Genomic DNA, 18,713 nt, shown 5'->3' with positions numbered 1-18,713 from the left:
TATAAAATTCCACATGTATCACGTATTAAAAAATCCTCTGAAAAGTTTCTGTATGCAGACTATCTGCACTCTTCTGAAAGTAATTAATAAAAATACAGATTGATTAATTAAGCAAGACTGAAATTTTAGCTTTATTTAATTATTTAAACAGGTTTTATGCTGCGTGTGTGGTTCTTGGACTCCAGTATTTACATGAGCACAAAATAGTTTATAGGTAAGTAATCAATACTTTCTTGAGACTGGAATTTTAACAATTTCTCCTTTTCTTAACACTGTTTTTCTTCATCTCTTCCTTGATTTGCTTACCCGGAGCATTATCTTTTTATTTCTTATATTTCTTTCTATGCTAGCAGAAGAAGTTTGTTCTGATGTACTTATGAGTGCAAACCATAAGTTACTGATGGAAGTCTTAAATCAGGAAAGGGGTAACTAAATTTAAGAGGGGCATTGCACTGCTCTTTTATTTTTAAATAACTTTTTTTACCTTAGAGTGAATTATTATTATTATTGAGTACCACTATAGGCATATCAGTAATTCCATTTTACTTTCAAATATCATTTTTTAGAGATTTGAAGTTGGATAACTTATTGCTGGATACAGAAGGATTTGTGAAAATAGCCGACTTTGGCCTTTGCAAAGAAGGTAACTGCTTTTCTTTTAAATGATTTTTCAATGGGATTACACTTGACGGTTAGCAGATAAGCAGTCCTAGAGGTAGGAGCACCTAGCATATTTACTCTGTCTATATATCACTGTAGAAAAATATCTCTGGGATCTTCTCAGCTGGAGAACAGTGGAAGCAAAAGACCCTCAGTGGGGAGATCACCTGAGTGTCTGCTGTGAGGGCTCCCCTCTTCTTTCTGTCAGAATGACTACGCAAGAGGGGTATTACTTTGTCATATCTGCTTGTTAACAATAAGTCCTACCACATTTTGCTAAACAGTACTTCGTCCTGTTACAAGCATCATCCAATAATATCTAGAAGCATTCATTTTCTTCCCATCTACACCAAGTCACTGTTCCCTTCTCACTAATTCATTGTCCACTTTCAACAACTTTCAAATATCTCACACCACTAAGTGCAGTGAAGTAGCTCCGTAAATAGAGCACCGCTCAAAATAGGGAAATATCTTGAAAAGGACACTCATTTTAATAGTCAGTTTCTGGCATCTAGCTGCTGGAGGTGCTTTATCGCAAATGAGACATAAAACAGATCTAGCAGCCATAATTCAGATTCTCTGCCTGCATGGGGAAATGTGTCCCCTTTTCCAACAACTCAATGGGGGAGAGGGATGGCCATCAACAGGAGGAATCTAACTGGATTTGTTTCCTTCTTTTCCAGCTTGCTTTACTTGTCCGACAACTTTCCAGGTCCCAGCACTGTGGGAAATGGAATTTAGTAAATAGAGAGCAGTAGGTCAAAGATTACAGTTGAATTATTTGCATATCTTTGATACTAGTTATGCGACTATTCCACTATAAACAAAAACTTCCTAGAAATTGACAAAGGGTCATGTTATAAATGTAAAAGATCAATGAGACAGATTTCCTCATTTTTCAATAAAGTCAAGCTCTATAGGACACTTATTAACATGGAGAATCATTCTTTTTCTTTGCAGTTCACCTTTAAAGTTTGGCACGGAGTTTGTACCCACAACCTCCTAATACCACAACAGTCCTTGGTGCCATTGCCATAATGCTAATCCTACACTTTCTGCAGATGTAATATTTGGGGGAATGGGGTAAAAAAGCATGAAGACTGCACTAGTACTGTATAATTGTTCAGAAGCATGTTTTGGGAGACTGAATGTTGTACGTCACTCTGAAGGTGTGGGCAGTCCATGCATGCTTCCTTGTAGTCTGATATGGTGTTGCAGATGAGCTGCACCTTAATTTCCCCAAGCAGAGCAGCAGTAGATTCACTTTAACAGCCCAAGGCATGGAGAAGCCACCGTAAGTTAACCAAATGCCATGTCACTTTTTAAATCTGTTTTCAGAACAGGAATCATTGCAATGAACAGTTCACCAGGACTATTATTCAGGGCTTCCAAATTTACAGTTCACACCAAAGTCTTTGTCAGCTTATCTATAGGCGCCTGAGAGAGAAAGCACCACTCACAGCAGCCAGCCTGGCTTCTACTCCCCTCAACTTGTGTGTTTAAATAGCCCAGCCCCAGGAAGAGGCAGGGCCTACTTGATAATCCCTAGGCTGCTGGCTCCAGCCTGTCCCTTAAAGAGGTAGTACACTTTTCCCCATACACTTTCACAGTCCCAACCACCTTGATGCCCTTGAGTATTAGTATCATGGCTCACATATATACAATTGATGTCTACAGTAATACCATTAGTCAGCACTGGTGCAACATACAGCACCTATCACAATAGGGGCCTGGTCTCTAACTAGGGCCCCTAGGCACCGTGGTAATACAAATAATAATCATTGCAACTTTAACCAAGATTTGCTATATTGCCTTATTTATATACTGTGTATACCTTCAGCTAAATTCTGTGCAAGACTTTCTCTGACTTTGACATCATATGCTAGAATTTGGTAAAAGAAACCCTAATAATTTAAAGTATAGTTCTGCTGTGAAAAACGATTATGTAAAATGAAACCTTATTCAGCAGATTCACTCACTGTACATATTAATCTTTTTTGCTTATTTGAGTGTCAAAAGTAAGTGTGTGCTACTTTTTACTTCTGTTACCTGCTCTGGTTGCAGTGCTGCAAATGACAAATGTGTTCTATTTCCTCTTGTGTGCCACCAGAATTGTTTACAAAGTTCCACTTTGTTGCATCTCTCCAAGGGCATTGTCTTCAATGTGATGACCAAGGTGTAACTGAGGGGCTAATTTGGGTTGCAGAATCATCATTACTGGTAGTCATGTACAAACAGAGAATCCAGCTTGATGCACAGGGCCAAGATGGTGTTTGCATGGCTGGCAAATGGGGGAAAGATTTGTAAACTGAGCTCATTTGTTGAAGTCATCAGCACAAACATTTTTTTTTCTTCTTTACATAGGGCTGGTCCACACTGGGGCGGGGGATCGATATAGGAAACGCAACTTCAGCTACGAGAATAGCGTAGCTGAAGTCGTTTCCTATATCGAACTAAAAGTACTTACTTCGGGTCCACGCGGCGCAGGCAGGCTCCCCCGTCGACAGCGCTTCCTCCTCTCGGCAAGAAGGAGTTCCGCAGTCGACGGGAGAGCGCTTCTGGGATCGATCTATCGCGTCCAGATGAGACGCGATAAATCGATCCCAGAAGATCGATCTCTACCCGCCGAATTAGGCGGGTAGTGTGGACCAGCCCATAGTTGCTTTGAAGAATAAATCTTATTGACTGAAGCAGTTGTTTACTTGGAAGGGGAGTAGTAAGAATACGGCTTGTTTCTTATGAAAATCGTAATTTTTTCAGGAATGGGATTTGGAGATAGAACAAGCACCTTCTGTGGCACTCCAGAATTTCTTGCACCAGAAGTGTTAACAGAAACATCCTACACAAGAGCTGTGGACTGGTGGGGTCTTGGTGTACTCATCTATGAGATGCTAGTTGGGGAGGTAAGCACAGTTGTAGCAAAAAAAAATATGTGATACACACATCCAAGTCTTATGGAATAAGCAAGCTTACAAAACCCAGCATGATTACAAAAATAAACTTGATATTTTAAGCTCTCGAATGTCCTACCTTTTTGAGCTTACAGCTATTGTATCATATAGGCCTGGTTCCATATGCTGTATTTTGTATGGATTTTTATGGTGTACCTTAATGAGAAAACTTGAAGGTGTAGCTTTTTGTTGTTGTTAAAAATAGAGGAATAGAAAACACCATAGACTATAGGCCAGATCTTCAGCAGGTATAAATCATTGTAGCTCATTGACTACAGTGGCACTATACAGTTTGAATACCATACTTACTCATTCATAACTTTCAAACCACTTAACCAGTTATCTTCAGATTAGACTGAGTATGAGGGAGATTTACAAAAACAAGGTTGAAGTTCTAGCATCAGCCATTTTTAACACTGGAGCATGCAATTTCAGATCAGAACATATGGAAAAAGTATTGGATTCTTTTTTTTAAGATCAAAGATTGTAAACCAAGTTGTTTTGTTTATCTTTAAGCAAAATTAGATAAACAAAAAAACAATATACCACAACTTTGGCCTCAATGCAAGCATGGAAAATTTCAACTTAACAGTTTTGGGGAGAAAATCATGAAATTCTGAAGAAGGGGAAAAGTTACAATGGAAGTTGGAATTCAACCTTAAACTGTAATGTGCTCTCGCAGCAACCTGCAGGTCATGATGCGAGACACATTTATTTAGCATTTGACTTACTGTTTTTCTCTTGAGAGACAAGGTAGTTGTGGTAATCTCTCTTATTGGGACCAATTTCTGTTGATGGCTTGTTCCTTCCCCCAACAGAAGTTGGTGCAATAAAAGATTCACCTACCTTCTCTCTTTATATCCTCAAAGCTCATAACATGGTTACGACGACACCATTTTGCTCTTCACACTTTTTGTGAATGTCCTATCTAATTTGTTTTCTTTGTAGTAGCCTAGAAATTCTGCACCACAGACGTTAGCATATATAAATGATTATTACCTCCCCTCCTGCCCTAATTGCAAAAACTCCTTAAAGGTGATACAACTGCTAAAGTTGAAAAACAGTAATAGAGAAGTATTTATTAATAATAACTGTCTTTAATACCATGTGCATTTTGTCCTTTTAGAAAAAAGTTAATCACACAACCTACTTCTGTCCTTTTTCATCTTTACCCCCAACTAGTCTGTTTCTTCAAATGGAAATGAAGCGCGCCAACACCATATGACCTACAAATGGTCTATAAACCACAGTTTAAAAACTGCTGGGTGGTATGATGTGGTAAATGTTTTATCTAAATGAATTTGGGATGACCACATTACCTTGGAGTGGCAGCCACCCGAAACAAGTACTAATAAATGCTCTACCACATTAGATAGTTTATTATTTATGCCTCAGTGCACAGGAAAACTTTTATAAGTGTGTTTTTAAAAAATGAACATCTAAAAAAAAAAAAGTGATTAAGGGACAATATTTGTGGCCCGCCTTGTCTGTCTATAAAAAGTATTACTATTGCATTTTCCCCTATAGAAAGCTACATTATCTATTACAGGGAGAGGGAAAATAACACTGCTCTACAGCCAAAATGCTTCTGAAATAAATGTAGTCAAACTTTACTAATTCTGGGTCACTGAGAATGAAAATGATGCTTAAAATTGTTGATTGACTCTAGTTTTCAAGATATGCTATTGGGTCAGTATATACGAGCCTTGACTTGGGAATGGCGGAGGATAAGTGAGTTATAAAGGGAAGGGATCTCAATTTAAACCAGAAATGACTAACATACATCTTTGACTGGATCTATGAATAAATCTGTGACTGGGTTTGGACAGTACTTGCTTTTTAGGCAAAACAATGAATGATGCAATCTGAAGCTGGTATTGCGTCATACATGATATGAATTGCATCATGTTATTCCTAGAAGTCATGGATGATGCAATCATAACGAAGCTTACATCACTCTGCTGAACAAATTGCCCTATATCAGCTCTAGAAATCATACAGTGTCGTGCTCTCTTATTTGTCAGTGTTTGATTTTGCAAAGGGACACATTTCTGTTTAGCCAAAGTGAGCAGAGATGCCTTGTACTTGTGTGAACAGTGCAGATACCTTCTGCTATGTTTGTGGTGAAGTGACTTTTGCATCACAAAAGCGCAGTATAACCACTATGGTTAAGAAAGCCTATCACTTTTATTTTGGCTGCAAAATTGGAGATCAACACAAGAGGTGGGCCCCACACATATGCTGCAACACTTGTGCAACAAATCTTGGCCAGTGGTTGAACAGGAAAAGGAAATCTATGCCTTTTGCAGTGTCAATGATTTGGAGAGAGCCAACAGATCATACCAGCAATTGTTACTTCTGCATGGTGCCTCCAGTTGGGAAAGGTGTGTCAAAGAAGAAAAAGTGGACTGTGCATTATCCAAACATTCCATCAGCTATACGCCCAGTACCCCACGGAGAAGGACTGCCGGTTCCTGATGCACCAGAATCATTCTCACTTGAGTCAGACGAGGAAGAGGATGAAACTTCTGGTCCTGAACCATCAATGTCACAGGACCCACATTTTCTCCCATCCTCCTCCTCTGAACCACACCTCATAACACAAGATGAACTGAATGACCTTGTCAGGGATTTGGAACTACCCAAGAGTAAGGCAGAGCTGTTGAGCTCCAGACTACAGCAGTGGAATCTCCCGGCAGGTGATGTTAGGGTTTCCATGTTCTGTGACCGTCAAAAGGATCTTGTCCCATTCTTCTTCATGGAAGGTGATCTTGTAGCCTGCAACAACATCGATGGTGTGATGGCAGCCCTCAACATCGTTCACGATCCAGATGAGTGGAGACTGTTCATGGATTCATCGAAGACGAGTCTTAAAGCTGTTTTACTGCATAATGGCAATGTTTTGCCATCAATTCTAGTTGGTCATGCAGTCCATATGAAGGAAACCTATGACAACATGAAACAACTTTTGAGGTGCATAAACTATGACCAACATCAGTGGCAGCTTTGTGGCGATTTGAAGGTTGTTGCTCTCTTGCTTGGTCTGCAGACTGGATACACAAAGTACTGCTGTTTGCGAATGGGATAGTCGTGCAAGAGATTCCCACTACATCAAGAAAGATTGGCCACTCCGACAGTCATTGGAGCCTGGGAGGAAAAGTGTTCAGCATCCACCACTTGTTGAATCAAGGAAGATTTTGTTACCACCCTTACACATCAAGCTGGGTCTGATGATGAACTTTGTCAAGGCCATTGACAAAACACAAGCAGCTTTCAAGTACCTCCCGTGGAAAATTTCCAAGGTTAAGTGAAGCTAAGATAAAGGAAGGTGTCTTTGTTGGTCCTCAGATTTGTGAACTTCTTCGAGATGATGCATTTGACCATGCACTGCGTGGCAAAGAAAAGACGGCATGGAAAGCCTTCCAGTTTATGGCAATAAATTTTCTCGGAAACAACAAGGCAGACGACTACAGGTTGTTGGTGGAAAATCTCCAAGGCATACAAAAGCCTTGGTTGCAACATGTCACTAAAGATACATTTTTTGCACTCTCATCTAGATTTTTTCCCACCGAACTGCGGAGCAGTGAGCGACAAGCACCGCGAGCGATTTCACCAGGACATTGCAACAATGGAGAAACGCTATCAGGGCAAATGGAGCCCATCAATGCTTGCAGACTATTGCTGGACAGTGACAAGAGATGCTCCATTTAATGAATACAAGAGACAAGCCAAGAAGCGCCGAGTAGACACTGAATAGGACTAAACTATGTACAGAATAGTTTTTTGCCTTTTGTTTCCTAATAAATTTTATTTATATAACCCTTTTGCTGATTTTTAAAGTGTTACATAAACAGGACAGGTGAAATATCATGTAAAGCAACCATAAACACATGAAAAGACCTAGGTTTACAATTTATGATTAAAACTCTACTATCTACACAATATACATAGACATAAAATGTAAAAACTTAAATATCTTAGAAACAGTAGCCAATCAGTTGTTTTAATTGTCATATTTGAATTCAGCACATCAAAATACATAATACATAGCACATTTTATCTCTGAAGTAGACGACTTCTCAAAAATTGTAGACCAGTGTAATTTGACACACTGAGACATCTAACTCTAAACTGGCAGCTGAATGTGAAATAAGGCAATTGTGCTCCTTTTTGCTTTATCTTAAATACGGCAGCAGCAACAAATTGCTTTAGTTTATTTAGAAACAATAGGTTGATTTTAAAATTTAGCTTCCAAAAATGAGATCTTTTTTCTTTTTTTTAAACTACTTTATCATAGTCACCCTTCCCTGGAGATGATGAAGAAGAGGTTTTTGACAGTATTGTAAATGATGAAGTAAGATATCCACGGTTCCTTTCTACAGAAGCTATCTCTATAATGAGACGGGTAAGATTATAGTAAACAGTGAAATATTTTCATTTTTTTGTTGTCTTCTTCTTGTTTTCCTTGAAGAGGGGAATTGAAGAAATTTAAGTGCCTGCATTACATTTGACATTGTTTTCGTCAGATTGGTTTCAGTACTGCTTCACTAATGTTACTTTTTAAAATCAGCATCACCATTTTGGTCTAACATGAAACTTAAGTGTTTGACTATTTATTTACATTCTCTAGTTAGTGTAAAAACAACAATTCATTTTCATTCATTAAAACGTCTTACATCACATTTTTGTAATTATTTAAACTTTTTGTTAATCCCTTAACACTGACCCAATTTTTTCTAGACCCATTCTTTCCCATCCACATTTAGATAGGAAATTCTTCTGGTTCCTTTTGTAACAGAACACCTTCCCAGTTACTCACACGGTAGCTCAGTACTTCAGGAGTATTCTATGCTAAGAAGAGACTTTGGGATTTTCACATTTCATTCTGTCAGGGGTTGGAAATACCACACACACTACATCTAAAGTCTCTTCTCATAAGAATGGGAGAAGGTGCACAATTGTATAGACACAGCATAAGTGAAATACCTTAGGCTAAAGGGTGCAGCCATGTGCTCAACTAATATACAGTGTGTTTTCCAATAGTATAAGAATTTTGGCCAGACACACCAGGGCAAACCCTTAAGAAAAACCCCATTGCATTGGCAATGTCCACATAGAACAGACAGGACCATTACTTTTCATCCAGAAAATGTGCTAAATGAACTTTATTTTGCTCAAATTAACCTCAGAAAACAGATTCCAATACAGTACCTGAGTAGACTCTGCATGCAGTTTTGTGTTTCAAACAGAATGCTTAGGTCATTAGATCACCCTCTCTGGTGAATTGGGTTATTTCATTTATCTTCCTTCTGAGATGCTAAATTATTTCACTGTTTAGGAGGGACAGAAGATAATTTTGCTAACAAATATTTAACCTTAAAACTGAAGGAAAGAAATTATATACAGCAGATTAAAAAGCCCCTGTCAGTTCTCTCTTGAAATGTGATTACAGAGCTTTGTTCCTTTAAATCTTACACTTAAAATGTTTCAATTGCTGGATAAAGCATACTGTACAGAGTCATAGGACTCAACCTAAAACTATTGACATCTATATTTAAATCTTTTCCATATGCAGTAGATTTAAACTGACCCCATTTAGATAATCTCTTATTAAGAGGAAGAGAACTCCAGTCTAACACAGCAGTAAAGGAAGACTGCACTATTTAAGATTGCGTTACAGGATCTTTCAGTCTGAAGCTGGGCACTTCACTTCATCCCTTCAGTCTATACCAGATAGTTACATCCCCAGGAGGCTTAGCTATTCTCCTACAGTATTAGGGCAATAAAATACATCCAAGCAGTTCCCAATCCTTCATAGTAGGGCTGTCAATTAATCGCAGTTAAGTCATGCAATTAACTTAAAAAAAGATTAATCACAGTTTTAATCGCACTGTAAAACAATATAACAATTGAAATTTATTAAATATTTTGGATGTTTTTCTACATTTTCATATATATTGTATTCTGTGTTGTAATTGAAATCAAAGTATATATTTTTATTATAAATATTTGCACTGTAAAAACGATAAAGTATTTTTCAATTCACCTCATACAAGTACTGTAGTGCAATCTCTTTGCTGTGAAAGTGCAACTTACAAATGTAGATTTTTTTTGTTACATAACTGCACTCAAAAACAAAACTGTGTAAAACTTCAGAGCCTACAAGTCCACTCAGTCCTACTTCTTGTTCAGCCAGTCGCTCAGACAAACAAGTTTGTTTACATTTGCAAGAGATAATGCAGCCTGCTTCTTGTTCACAATGTCTCCTTAAAGTGAGAACAGGCATTTGCATGGCACTTTTCTGGCTGGTATTGCAAGGTCTTTACGTGTCAGATATGCTAAACATTCGTATGCCCCTTCATGCTTTGGCCACCATTCCAGAGGACATTTTTCCATGCTGACGACGCTCATTTAAAAAAAAAAAAAAAAAAGTGTTAATTAAAGTTGTGACTGAACTCCTTGGCAGGGAATTGTATGACCCCTGTTCTGTTTTGCCCGCATTCTGCCATATATTTCATGTTATAGCAGTCTCAGATGATGACCCAGCACGTTATTTATTGTAAGAACACTTTCACTGCAGATTTGACAAAATGCAAAGAAGGTACCAATGGGAGATTTCTAAAGATAGCTACAGCACTTGACCCAAGGTTTAACAATCTGAAGTGACTTCCAAATTCTGAGAGGGACGAGATGTGGAACATGCTTTCAGAAGCCTTAAAAGAGCAACACTCCGATGCAGACACTATAGAACACGAACCACCAAAAAAGAAAATCAACCTTTTGCTGGTGGCATCTGACTCAGATAATGAAAATGAACATGCGTCAGTCCACACTGCTTTGGATTGTTATCGAGCAGAACCCGTCATCAGCATGGACGCATGTCCCCTGGAATGGTGGTTGAAGCATGAAGGGACATATGACTCGTTAGCGCATCTGGCGCGTAAATATCTTGCGATGCCTTTCTCACTTTCAGGTGACATTGTAAACAAGAAGCAGGCAGCATCTCCTGCACATGTAAACAAACTTGTTTAAGCGACTGGCTGAACAAGAAGTAGGACTGAGTGGACTTGTAGGCTCTAAAATTTTACATTTTTTTAATGCATTTTTTTGTACATAATTCTACATTTGTAAGTTCAACTTTCATAAAAAGATTGCACTACAGTACTTGTATTAGGCGAACTGAAAAATACTATTTTTTTTTACCATGCAAATACCTGCAATCAAAAATTATAAAGTGAGCACTGTACACTTTGTATTCTGTATTGTAATTGTAATGAATATATTTGAAAATGTAGAAAACATCCATAAATATTTTTGTAATTGCACGATTAATTGCAATTAATTTTTTTAATTGCTTCACAGCCCTTCTTCATAGATTTTAAAGCCAGGAAGGACCAGTGTGATAATATAGTCTGACATCCTGCATAACACATAAGCCATAGAATTTCACCTAAGAATTCCCGTGTCAAGCCCAATAACTTCTGGTTGAACTACCGCATATCTTCTGGTCATTAAATCAAGATTAGATGTCTTTTCAGAAGTGATGGAGAATCTAACACTTTTTCCTTGGTAAATTGTTCAAATGACCAATTATTTTCGCTGCTTAAAAATAGTTGTTCCTTATTTCAAGTTTGTGTAGCTTCAATTCAACAAGATAGATCACTTTGCCTTTGTCTGCTGTCTATCAGAAATCCCCCAGGTACTTACCGACAGTGATCAAGTCATGTCTTAACCATCTCTTTGATAAGATAAAAAGATGGTGGTTCTTTAGACTCTGACTGTAAGGTTGGTTTACCAGACTGATCATTTTTATTGCTCTTTACTGAACCTTTCCCAATTTTTCAATATCCTTCCTGAAGTCTGAACACTAGATCTTAGAGACAGAATTCCAGTAATACTCATTAATGCTGTATACAAAGATAATACCGGTAGCACCACCTTACTATTATTGTATATTCCAATTTCTACATCCAAGAGTTGCATTACTTTTATTAGTCGCAGTATCCCATTTGAGAGCGCACGTTCAGTTGGTTATCCACCATGATCCCCTAAGTCCTTTTCAGAGTCAATTCTTTCTAGGATATAGTCCCCTCACATCTTGTAAATGTGATCTTACTTTGCATTTAGCTTCATTAATACATGCCAGGAAATGGGACTTCCTTTTTGTTCAATACACAGGTTGTAAGGAAGGGAACAGAAGCCTTGCAAGTCCAGTCCAAGGTGGATGAAATTACTTATTATGGAAAGTTGCAAAGGAAGTCATAAAAGTGACCATTAGCATTCATTTCATTCATGCTATGGTGACTTCATGGGCAAAAAGATACTGGTTATCCTATGAAATTATACAGAAATAGTAGTACCTCTGCACTCCTTCACCTCAGTGGCTAATACTGCTTTTAGATGGTGGGTTATCCATGCCATTGTTGTCCATTGAAACTTTTCTTATGCTGCTGATCTGTCCTTAGCCCAATGAAAGAGATGGGCCTTACAGAATAGTCACTCCAAACTGGACACTTGGGGAAGACACTTACTGGCAAGAGCAGAGTTTTCCCATGTGATCATCCAGGACCTGATGTTAGGACTTGCCTGTTAAAGATATGGCAGATATTAGTTATCCTCTTAGTTTTAACTCATTCTGTTCTGTTCAGGCCATGGATGAGTGTGGTATGTGACACTTTAAATGTCTGTTCTTCGGTTTTGTTTTATTAGAACCTTAACACACACATAGAATTGTGTTGTTGGCTTATGGGCTCATTTATAGAATAACATGCTTCTACATAGAGATCAGAATTTAGTTTCTAGGGTCTGCAGTGACTGGAAGTATCTCACATTTCCCTCTAATGTCCTTCTGCAGCATAGCATGAAGCAGTTTTCAGCCTTTTCTGACAAAACTGAGTTCTGTGAAATGGAGTATGGGGGGGGGGGGGGGGGGGGGGGGGGGGGAGAAGAGGTGTGGAGAAATATGGATGCTGTAAGGATCCACTTTCTCCCAGGTTAAATGAGGAAAAAGATGACAAGCTTATGTAAATTTTAGTTTGTAAAGAAATTAAGCACAGTTTTAGAGTTTCTCTGCCTCTTCTGTGAATGCTGCTTTTCCAGTAAATCTAATCTCCTTGCTCCTTTAGTCTGTAGTATCAGCTACCTATTATATATTTTTTCCCCAATTTTGAGTGCTAAGATCTTCTAAATGTTTTGTTAGCTGCTACGAAGAAATCCAGAGCGGCGCCTTGGAGCTGGTGAGAAAGATGCTGAGGATGTGAAAAAGCATCACTTCTTCCGGGTATGTAAAAGCTAGTGTAGTTTGTAAAACATTAATTCTCAGCAAAGCAGGAAACTAACCAACAATTGATTGTTTTACAGCTAATAGATTGGAATGCTTTGCTGGCTAAGAAAGTGAAGCCCCCTTTTGTACCCACCATTAGAGGAAGAGAAGATGTTAGTAATTTTGATGATGAATTTACCTCAGAAGCACCTATTCTCACTCCACCCCGGGAACCAAGGATACTTTCAGAAGAAGAGCAGGAAACGTTCAGAGATTTTGATTACATTGCTGATTGGTGTTAATTTCTAGACACTGTGAAATCATAGCTAACTGGCTCACAAGAATGCCTCTCAGAAGAATACCAGCTCTTCAATTGCTCTCTGTGCCACCTGTAGCTTCTGATTTTTATTCACATGAAGATTCTTTAACGTACTGTTTTTAATACTCTTGTGAAGAGTGGCCTCCTTGTCATACTTTTATCTGAGCACTGGAAAGCAGTTCTATAGAGTTTTTAAGCTGAGTTGGTGAATACAGGCCACATTAAGCTCTCTCACATGGACACACTTGGATCTGTACTGTAATTTTTACTTTTCTACAGCAGATAACATTGTAAAATACATGCCTTAAGGGAGGGGAAACAGATTTTGAGCTAGATTGATAACCATTTAACTTTATTCAGACATGTCAAAATAGAAGTTTGGGGTGCTATTGACATTCATGAGAATATGATTTTATCTGGAGAAGGCAAATGGTCAGTTTTTTAAAATTACTGTAATGTCCAAAAATGTTTAATTTTAGACTTATGCACACTTTCAGCTTGAGTTTTAAAATAATGGAAATTAAGAACTGATGCCTTGTTTTGTAAATTTTCTATGGTATTTATTAGAAAAAAATGTGTAAAATGCCTTGCCTTTGTGAGAACAGTAAAAGTGCTTCCATAAAAAGAAAACAGATAGGTCCTGAAAGTTTACCAAAGCCACTTGCCAAACAGTTTTTGCCTTTAAGCATGGCTTTAAAAAGGAAGGGAGGGAAAAAGACTCAGTAGAGATGAAGAATGTAGTAAGAATGTCTGTTCAGTCTTATCAATAGTGTATGTGTTCCCAAGTCCATCCACTTCTGTAGTCTTGAAATCCAAGCCTTTTTCCACTAATTGGACAAATTTTAAGTTAATCATACCATACTTGGCTATCTAGTTCATCTTGTCTACTATATATCATATCTTTAAAAAACAGATTTTCAAGGTATACATGGTGTGAACATGTATATTTGGAAGTTGTAATGCATTCATAATTGCAGGCATGTAATTTAATTGTACCACTTCATGAATTTTGCACAGTGGCCATGTGAACACATCATAGAACTCTGATTTAATAGCCTAACATTTGTATACATTTTGGGCCACTGAATTCCAGAACTTAGATTGGCAATTACTGAGGGTAAAAGCAATATGCTGTAACAGAATGTATAAATATTTTTGATAAGTGTATATTTTATAAACCTCAACACTAAAAACTGTACCTCAAAAGTCAGTTTAGACCGGATACTGTGTGCGCTTTTAAACTCCGTCATAGACCTATTTTTGGCTGTCAGTGTTCTGTAGGTAAACAGCCACTCTTGGAAAACAAGTTTCCAGTGTTTTCCTTAACTCACTAATAACATTTATATTTGATCCTGTGCTTACTTCTTGTAGGTTCATCCTGGTCTCTGGAGAGCAAAGACTAAGAATCCAAAGTCAAATGAGTGCAGATTGTGGAATTAAATATTCCAAATAAAATATATAAGAAACACAAACCATGTTGATCTTCAAAGAATGGAGTAGTGAAACTCCAAGGTGTTATGTTTGAAAAGTGAACCTTTTGTAAGTAAATGACTGTTGGTTAGAACACTACAAATCAGAAGTCCTGAACCAAGAGGCCTGTGGGAGAAAATGGGTTGATAAACCTGAATAATGTACAAGACAACTGCCTTTTAGGCAAAAAGGAAGAATGGCAACAGGACAGAATATAGAAATTATGTTTTTGGTTTATTAAATGAAGGTCTTAAAGTGGGAACAATATAATTTGTTTCAAGATGCTGATTATCTTTGAGGTGGGAAAGAAACAACTTTAAATTTAACACTAAACACTTTTGAGGTACAGTCTGTTTACCCTTTTGGGCTCCCAAATATATATATAGAAAAGTGTCTAAAAGAGGATGCTTAGATTTTTAAAAAGCACCCTGGGAAATACCTTTTTGTAACTACATCTTGTACAGAATTATTTTTCATTTAAGTAAATCACTAAAAAAAAATTAGGGCAGGGTATGTTCACACAGTTAAGCTGAAAGAAAGCACTAATTTTATCTCTGTAGTTTTTTAAAATTATTTTTAGGCAGATTAAGATTTTAAACTAGATTGTAAATATATTTTGCTATACTTTATCTGTATGTGGCTGCTCAAGCACTTTGTAAGGAAATTAGGATATTTTAGAATGGTACACTATGCATTAAAATGAAATGTGCCTTTAACAATGTCATTTTAAGTGTTTTGCAGTCATTAATATCACAAATTAAAGTTTAAATAGTTTGTAACTTGTGTCCCAAATATGATTTTACTGGTTGACTGAGTAGTGACTTACATATTTCACTTTTTTTCCCCCACAAATATCTTTCTGAATATTTAACTTTTATTACTAACTGCTGCTTACTTTACACTGGTACAGTCTTAGGGAGGCTAATATGACCATCTCTGGAAGAGCACCCTTTATAATAGCCTACTGTTAACAGGGACAATGGTCTTTAAATATTTTGTTTTTAAATTAATAGGAACATGGTTGATTCTTGACTAAGCAAAGCCAAACTTTACCATTGTTCATTTTAAGAAGTTGTAGCAACTTTTCACTTACATTTTAATTAGTATGAAGGCAGTAGGCATTGCTCATGTGCTGCTATAGGTGTCTAAAAGCTACTTTAAATCTAAATGTCCAGGTCATTGGTGGTGTGGTACAGGAACCCTGCCCCTTCACTAATTGGGCTGATAGAGAGCATGCATCATGTGCTGTACTATTTCATTCTTTCCCAAACAGGTGCCTCAAGGCTGGACTATGAGTATTCTGAACACGGGTTATGTGCTGAACCTAAAAAGCCACTCTCCTTTCCAGAGAGCAGCCCAAGGGGACCAGAGTAGGAGATCTTATGTTCCTTTACATATTTAAAAAAAATTTACCACCACCCATAAAACATCAGGACCATTCTTTATCACTCAGTCCAGAAAGTGAATTAAGTGAAGACAGTTGATTTCAGTGTAGCATGTCATACTTCCACAAGAAATTGTAAGGTTAATGTTACAGAAGCCATGTGGTGCTCTACCACTAGATTTCCTACAAGTGGTATAGAAAAAATGGTGTAATTGTAACTACATATACACTGACCAGCAAAAGCATGTATTCTGAATTATTAGGGTACCACCATTCAGAAGAGGCTAAGCTTTTAGGCCAAGGCTTTTTTTTTTTAAAATAGTCTAAACCAGAGGCTCTTAGTCTGCAGATCACCAGTGGTCTGTGGATAGTTCTGTCAGGGTGGCAGCATATGAGAGAAGGGCCACCCACCTCATTAGTGGAGCTGTGCAGGTGGGGCTCCACTAATCAGATGCCTGGACCCTGGAGAAGACACATGTGAGGTGGGTGGGGAGAGATGGCCCTCTCCCCCACCACAGATGAGGTTGACAGATTAAATAAAAGCACTATATTCCTTTCCTTCAGCAATTGACTAGCTTCAACCTCAAATGGTTTGTAAGAATTGTTAGACCCTTGCATGATCTTTCTCCTAAAGGGGTTCCCCTGGACAGCTCTTCTAAAGGCAGCACCCTGCCTATAAGAGGGAAGGAACCTGTCAAACTTCCCATCCAGTTACCAGTGTTGCTATCTTCTGTATGTTAAGTACCTTTTACTTTCAGAAAATCTTTTCTATAGCACCTCTATTCTAGCCTCTGGCAGGCTAGAAAATCATTAAACATTGAGGAAATGAGTGATATAACTAAGCATTACCTTTACTCTGTTTCAGACTAGTAAAAGGCTATTGTCTGAAACATTCCCCCCCCCTCCCCAAAATGTGCTTTTGCTGTGTATGACAGGGCTAAGGGGAAGTTTTACATCTTGGCACTAGCTTTTTAGCTAAATGGGAACACACAATAGGTTAACTTTGTACTATTGCTTTTTAGGTTAACTGAACCACTTTGCTTCAGGTATATTTATTCAAGAGCAACATTCACATTAAGCCTTCAGATCAATTCTGCCTTGTAGAGATGAGGAATAATACACTTTACTACAAGCCTCCCATGCTTCTACCTTACCTCAGTCCCCTTCAAACTGCTCTATAGTTCTAGGATTTTTGTGCCTTTAGAGGGTTGCTTCACTGCCACTACAGCAATCTTCAAAGCAGGCTCCTACTTTTCTTCTCTCTGGTCTTCAACAGTTTACCACACTCTCTCTGTGCTGGAGGGGCAGGCAGGATGACATCTCCCTCATTCCCAAATTTTATGTAAAATGCTGCTTTAGGTCTGAAGCTAAAGTTCTCTGGATTACCTTTGAAGGTGACCTTACATTTTCAAGCTGAAAGTACTATATGTCCCCTCAAAGTTTTTAAAAATTAACTCTTAAAATAAGTTAGTGTACATCTATTTCAGCTCAAGCCCAATACATTTTAAGGTTACCTTAGCACACAGTGCACAACACAAGTCAACCTGTTAAGAACCTTAACTATTCAGTACATAGAAAGCCCATGTTTTACCTCACAGGCAATGGAACTAACAGTACACACCAATAGTCTAGGGCAAGAATAGCATAGCCTATTGACAATCAAGGGAAAATTTATGAAGCTTGAATACAGCTTATCTGGAGTAACTGGGTGGAGATATGGGGGATACCACCTTTTACTCCTATGTAATGGGAACTTTAATGATCACATGTAGTTAGGACTTCAATGGCCTAAAAACAAAACTTAGAGCTGCCATATTTCAATAGTCTTCAGTGAGAGAAAGGGATTAAAACTGAAGCAGCAAGAAAACAGTCAGCACTATTGACAATTAGTAATGTTAGCACTGGGCACAAAGCCCTCCCTTGGATGGATTAGGACCAGATGTGTAGCAGCCTGACCCCCTCAGCTGTTCATTTTGATAATTAAGTAAGTCTTGCACCTGTGATGCAAATTTTGTTCAGAAACCAGAAGTACATTTGTTGCTTTGAACACAAAGGGACACTGTCAATAGACATCCAGTTTTGGAAGCAATTAGTTTGGGGGAGGGGAGACAACTTCTGACTTAACTCCTCAGCACCTGGACTATCATTTCAAATACTAAGTGCTAATTTAGAATGCATCAGTGCTAAAAGCTTAGCTATTAATATAGATTAAAGTGACAGGACAGTATCAGTATTTGACATACTTGATCATCTTTTGTAGAATACCAGATGTCAAAGTTCCCAAGAATTCAAATAAGTCAGTCTGTGTTTTTTAGTTGCTTCAGAGTTAAGTGAAATTCACAGAAAGAGGGTGAGACCTCAATGAGAATCAAGGAGGCTGTGCCAACAATGACTAATCTTTTCATAACAAGTTTAGAAACCTTCAGCAGCAGTTGTGCAAATATTCAAGCTGCTTTTGGGCAACTGTTTGCACTGTGGGTTAATCTACCATACTGTAAATTGCAGCTAACTACAAATATTAAAACTACACTAGAGATTAAAAATTGCCAAGAAAGTGAGTGTGAAAGAATCCTTGATAGGACCCATTTTAGTATTAAGATCTGCCAGATTATGTTCAATCTTAAAATACTCCAACTACATCACATTCTAGTGAAATATGCAAGCCAG

The 18,713-nt window shown here is 37.9% G+C and overlaps 1 protein-coding gene across 1 annotated transcript in view; it reads left to right on the top strand.

Annotated features, from left to right (window-relative positions):
• LOC113407386 (serine/threonine-protein kinase N2) overlaps positions 1-15,401 on the top strand; it is a 124,411-nt gene extending 109,010 nt beyond the window's left edge. Inside the window, exons 17-22 of the mRNA XM_026655822.2 lie at positions 152-214; positions 567-643; positions 3,421-3,563; positions 7,909-8,016; positions 12,811-12,891; positions 12,972-15,401. Coding sequence (XP_026511607.1) covers positions 152-214; positions 567-643; positions 3,421-3,563; positions 7,909-8,016; positions 12,811-12,891; positions 12,972-13,175 — 676 coding nt within the window. The 3' untranslated portion in view covers positions 13,176-15,401. The remainder of the gene's footprint in view (positions 1-151; positions 215-566; positions 644-3,420; positions 3,564-7,908; positions 8,017-12,810; positions 12,892-12,971) is intronic.
• The last annotated feature ends 3,312 nt before the right edge of the window (positions 15,402-18,713 follow it).

The sequence above is a fragment of the Terrapene carolina genome, unplaced genomic scaffold, assembly GCF_002925995.2.
Source record: "Terrapene carolina triunguis isolate 2854851 unplaced genomic scaffold, T_m_triunguis-2.0 Scaffold211, whole genome shotgun sequence".
NCBI classification, from domain to species: Eukaryota; Metazoa; Chordata; order Testudines; family Emydidae; genus Terrapene; species Terrapene triunguis.
The sequence above is the reverse complement of the archived record's forward strand: the minus strand, read 5'-3'. Positions and strand labels throughout refer to the sequence as shown.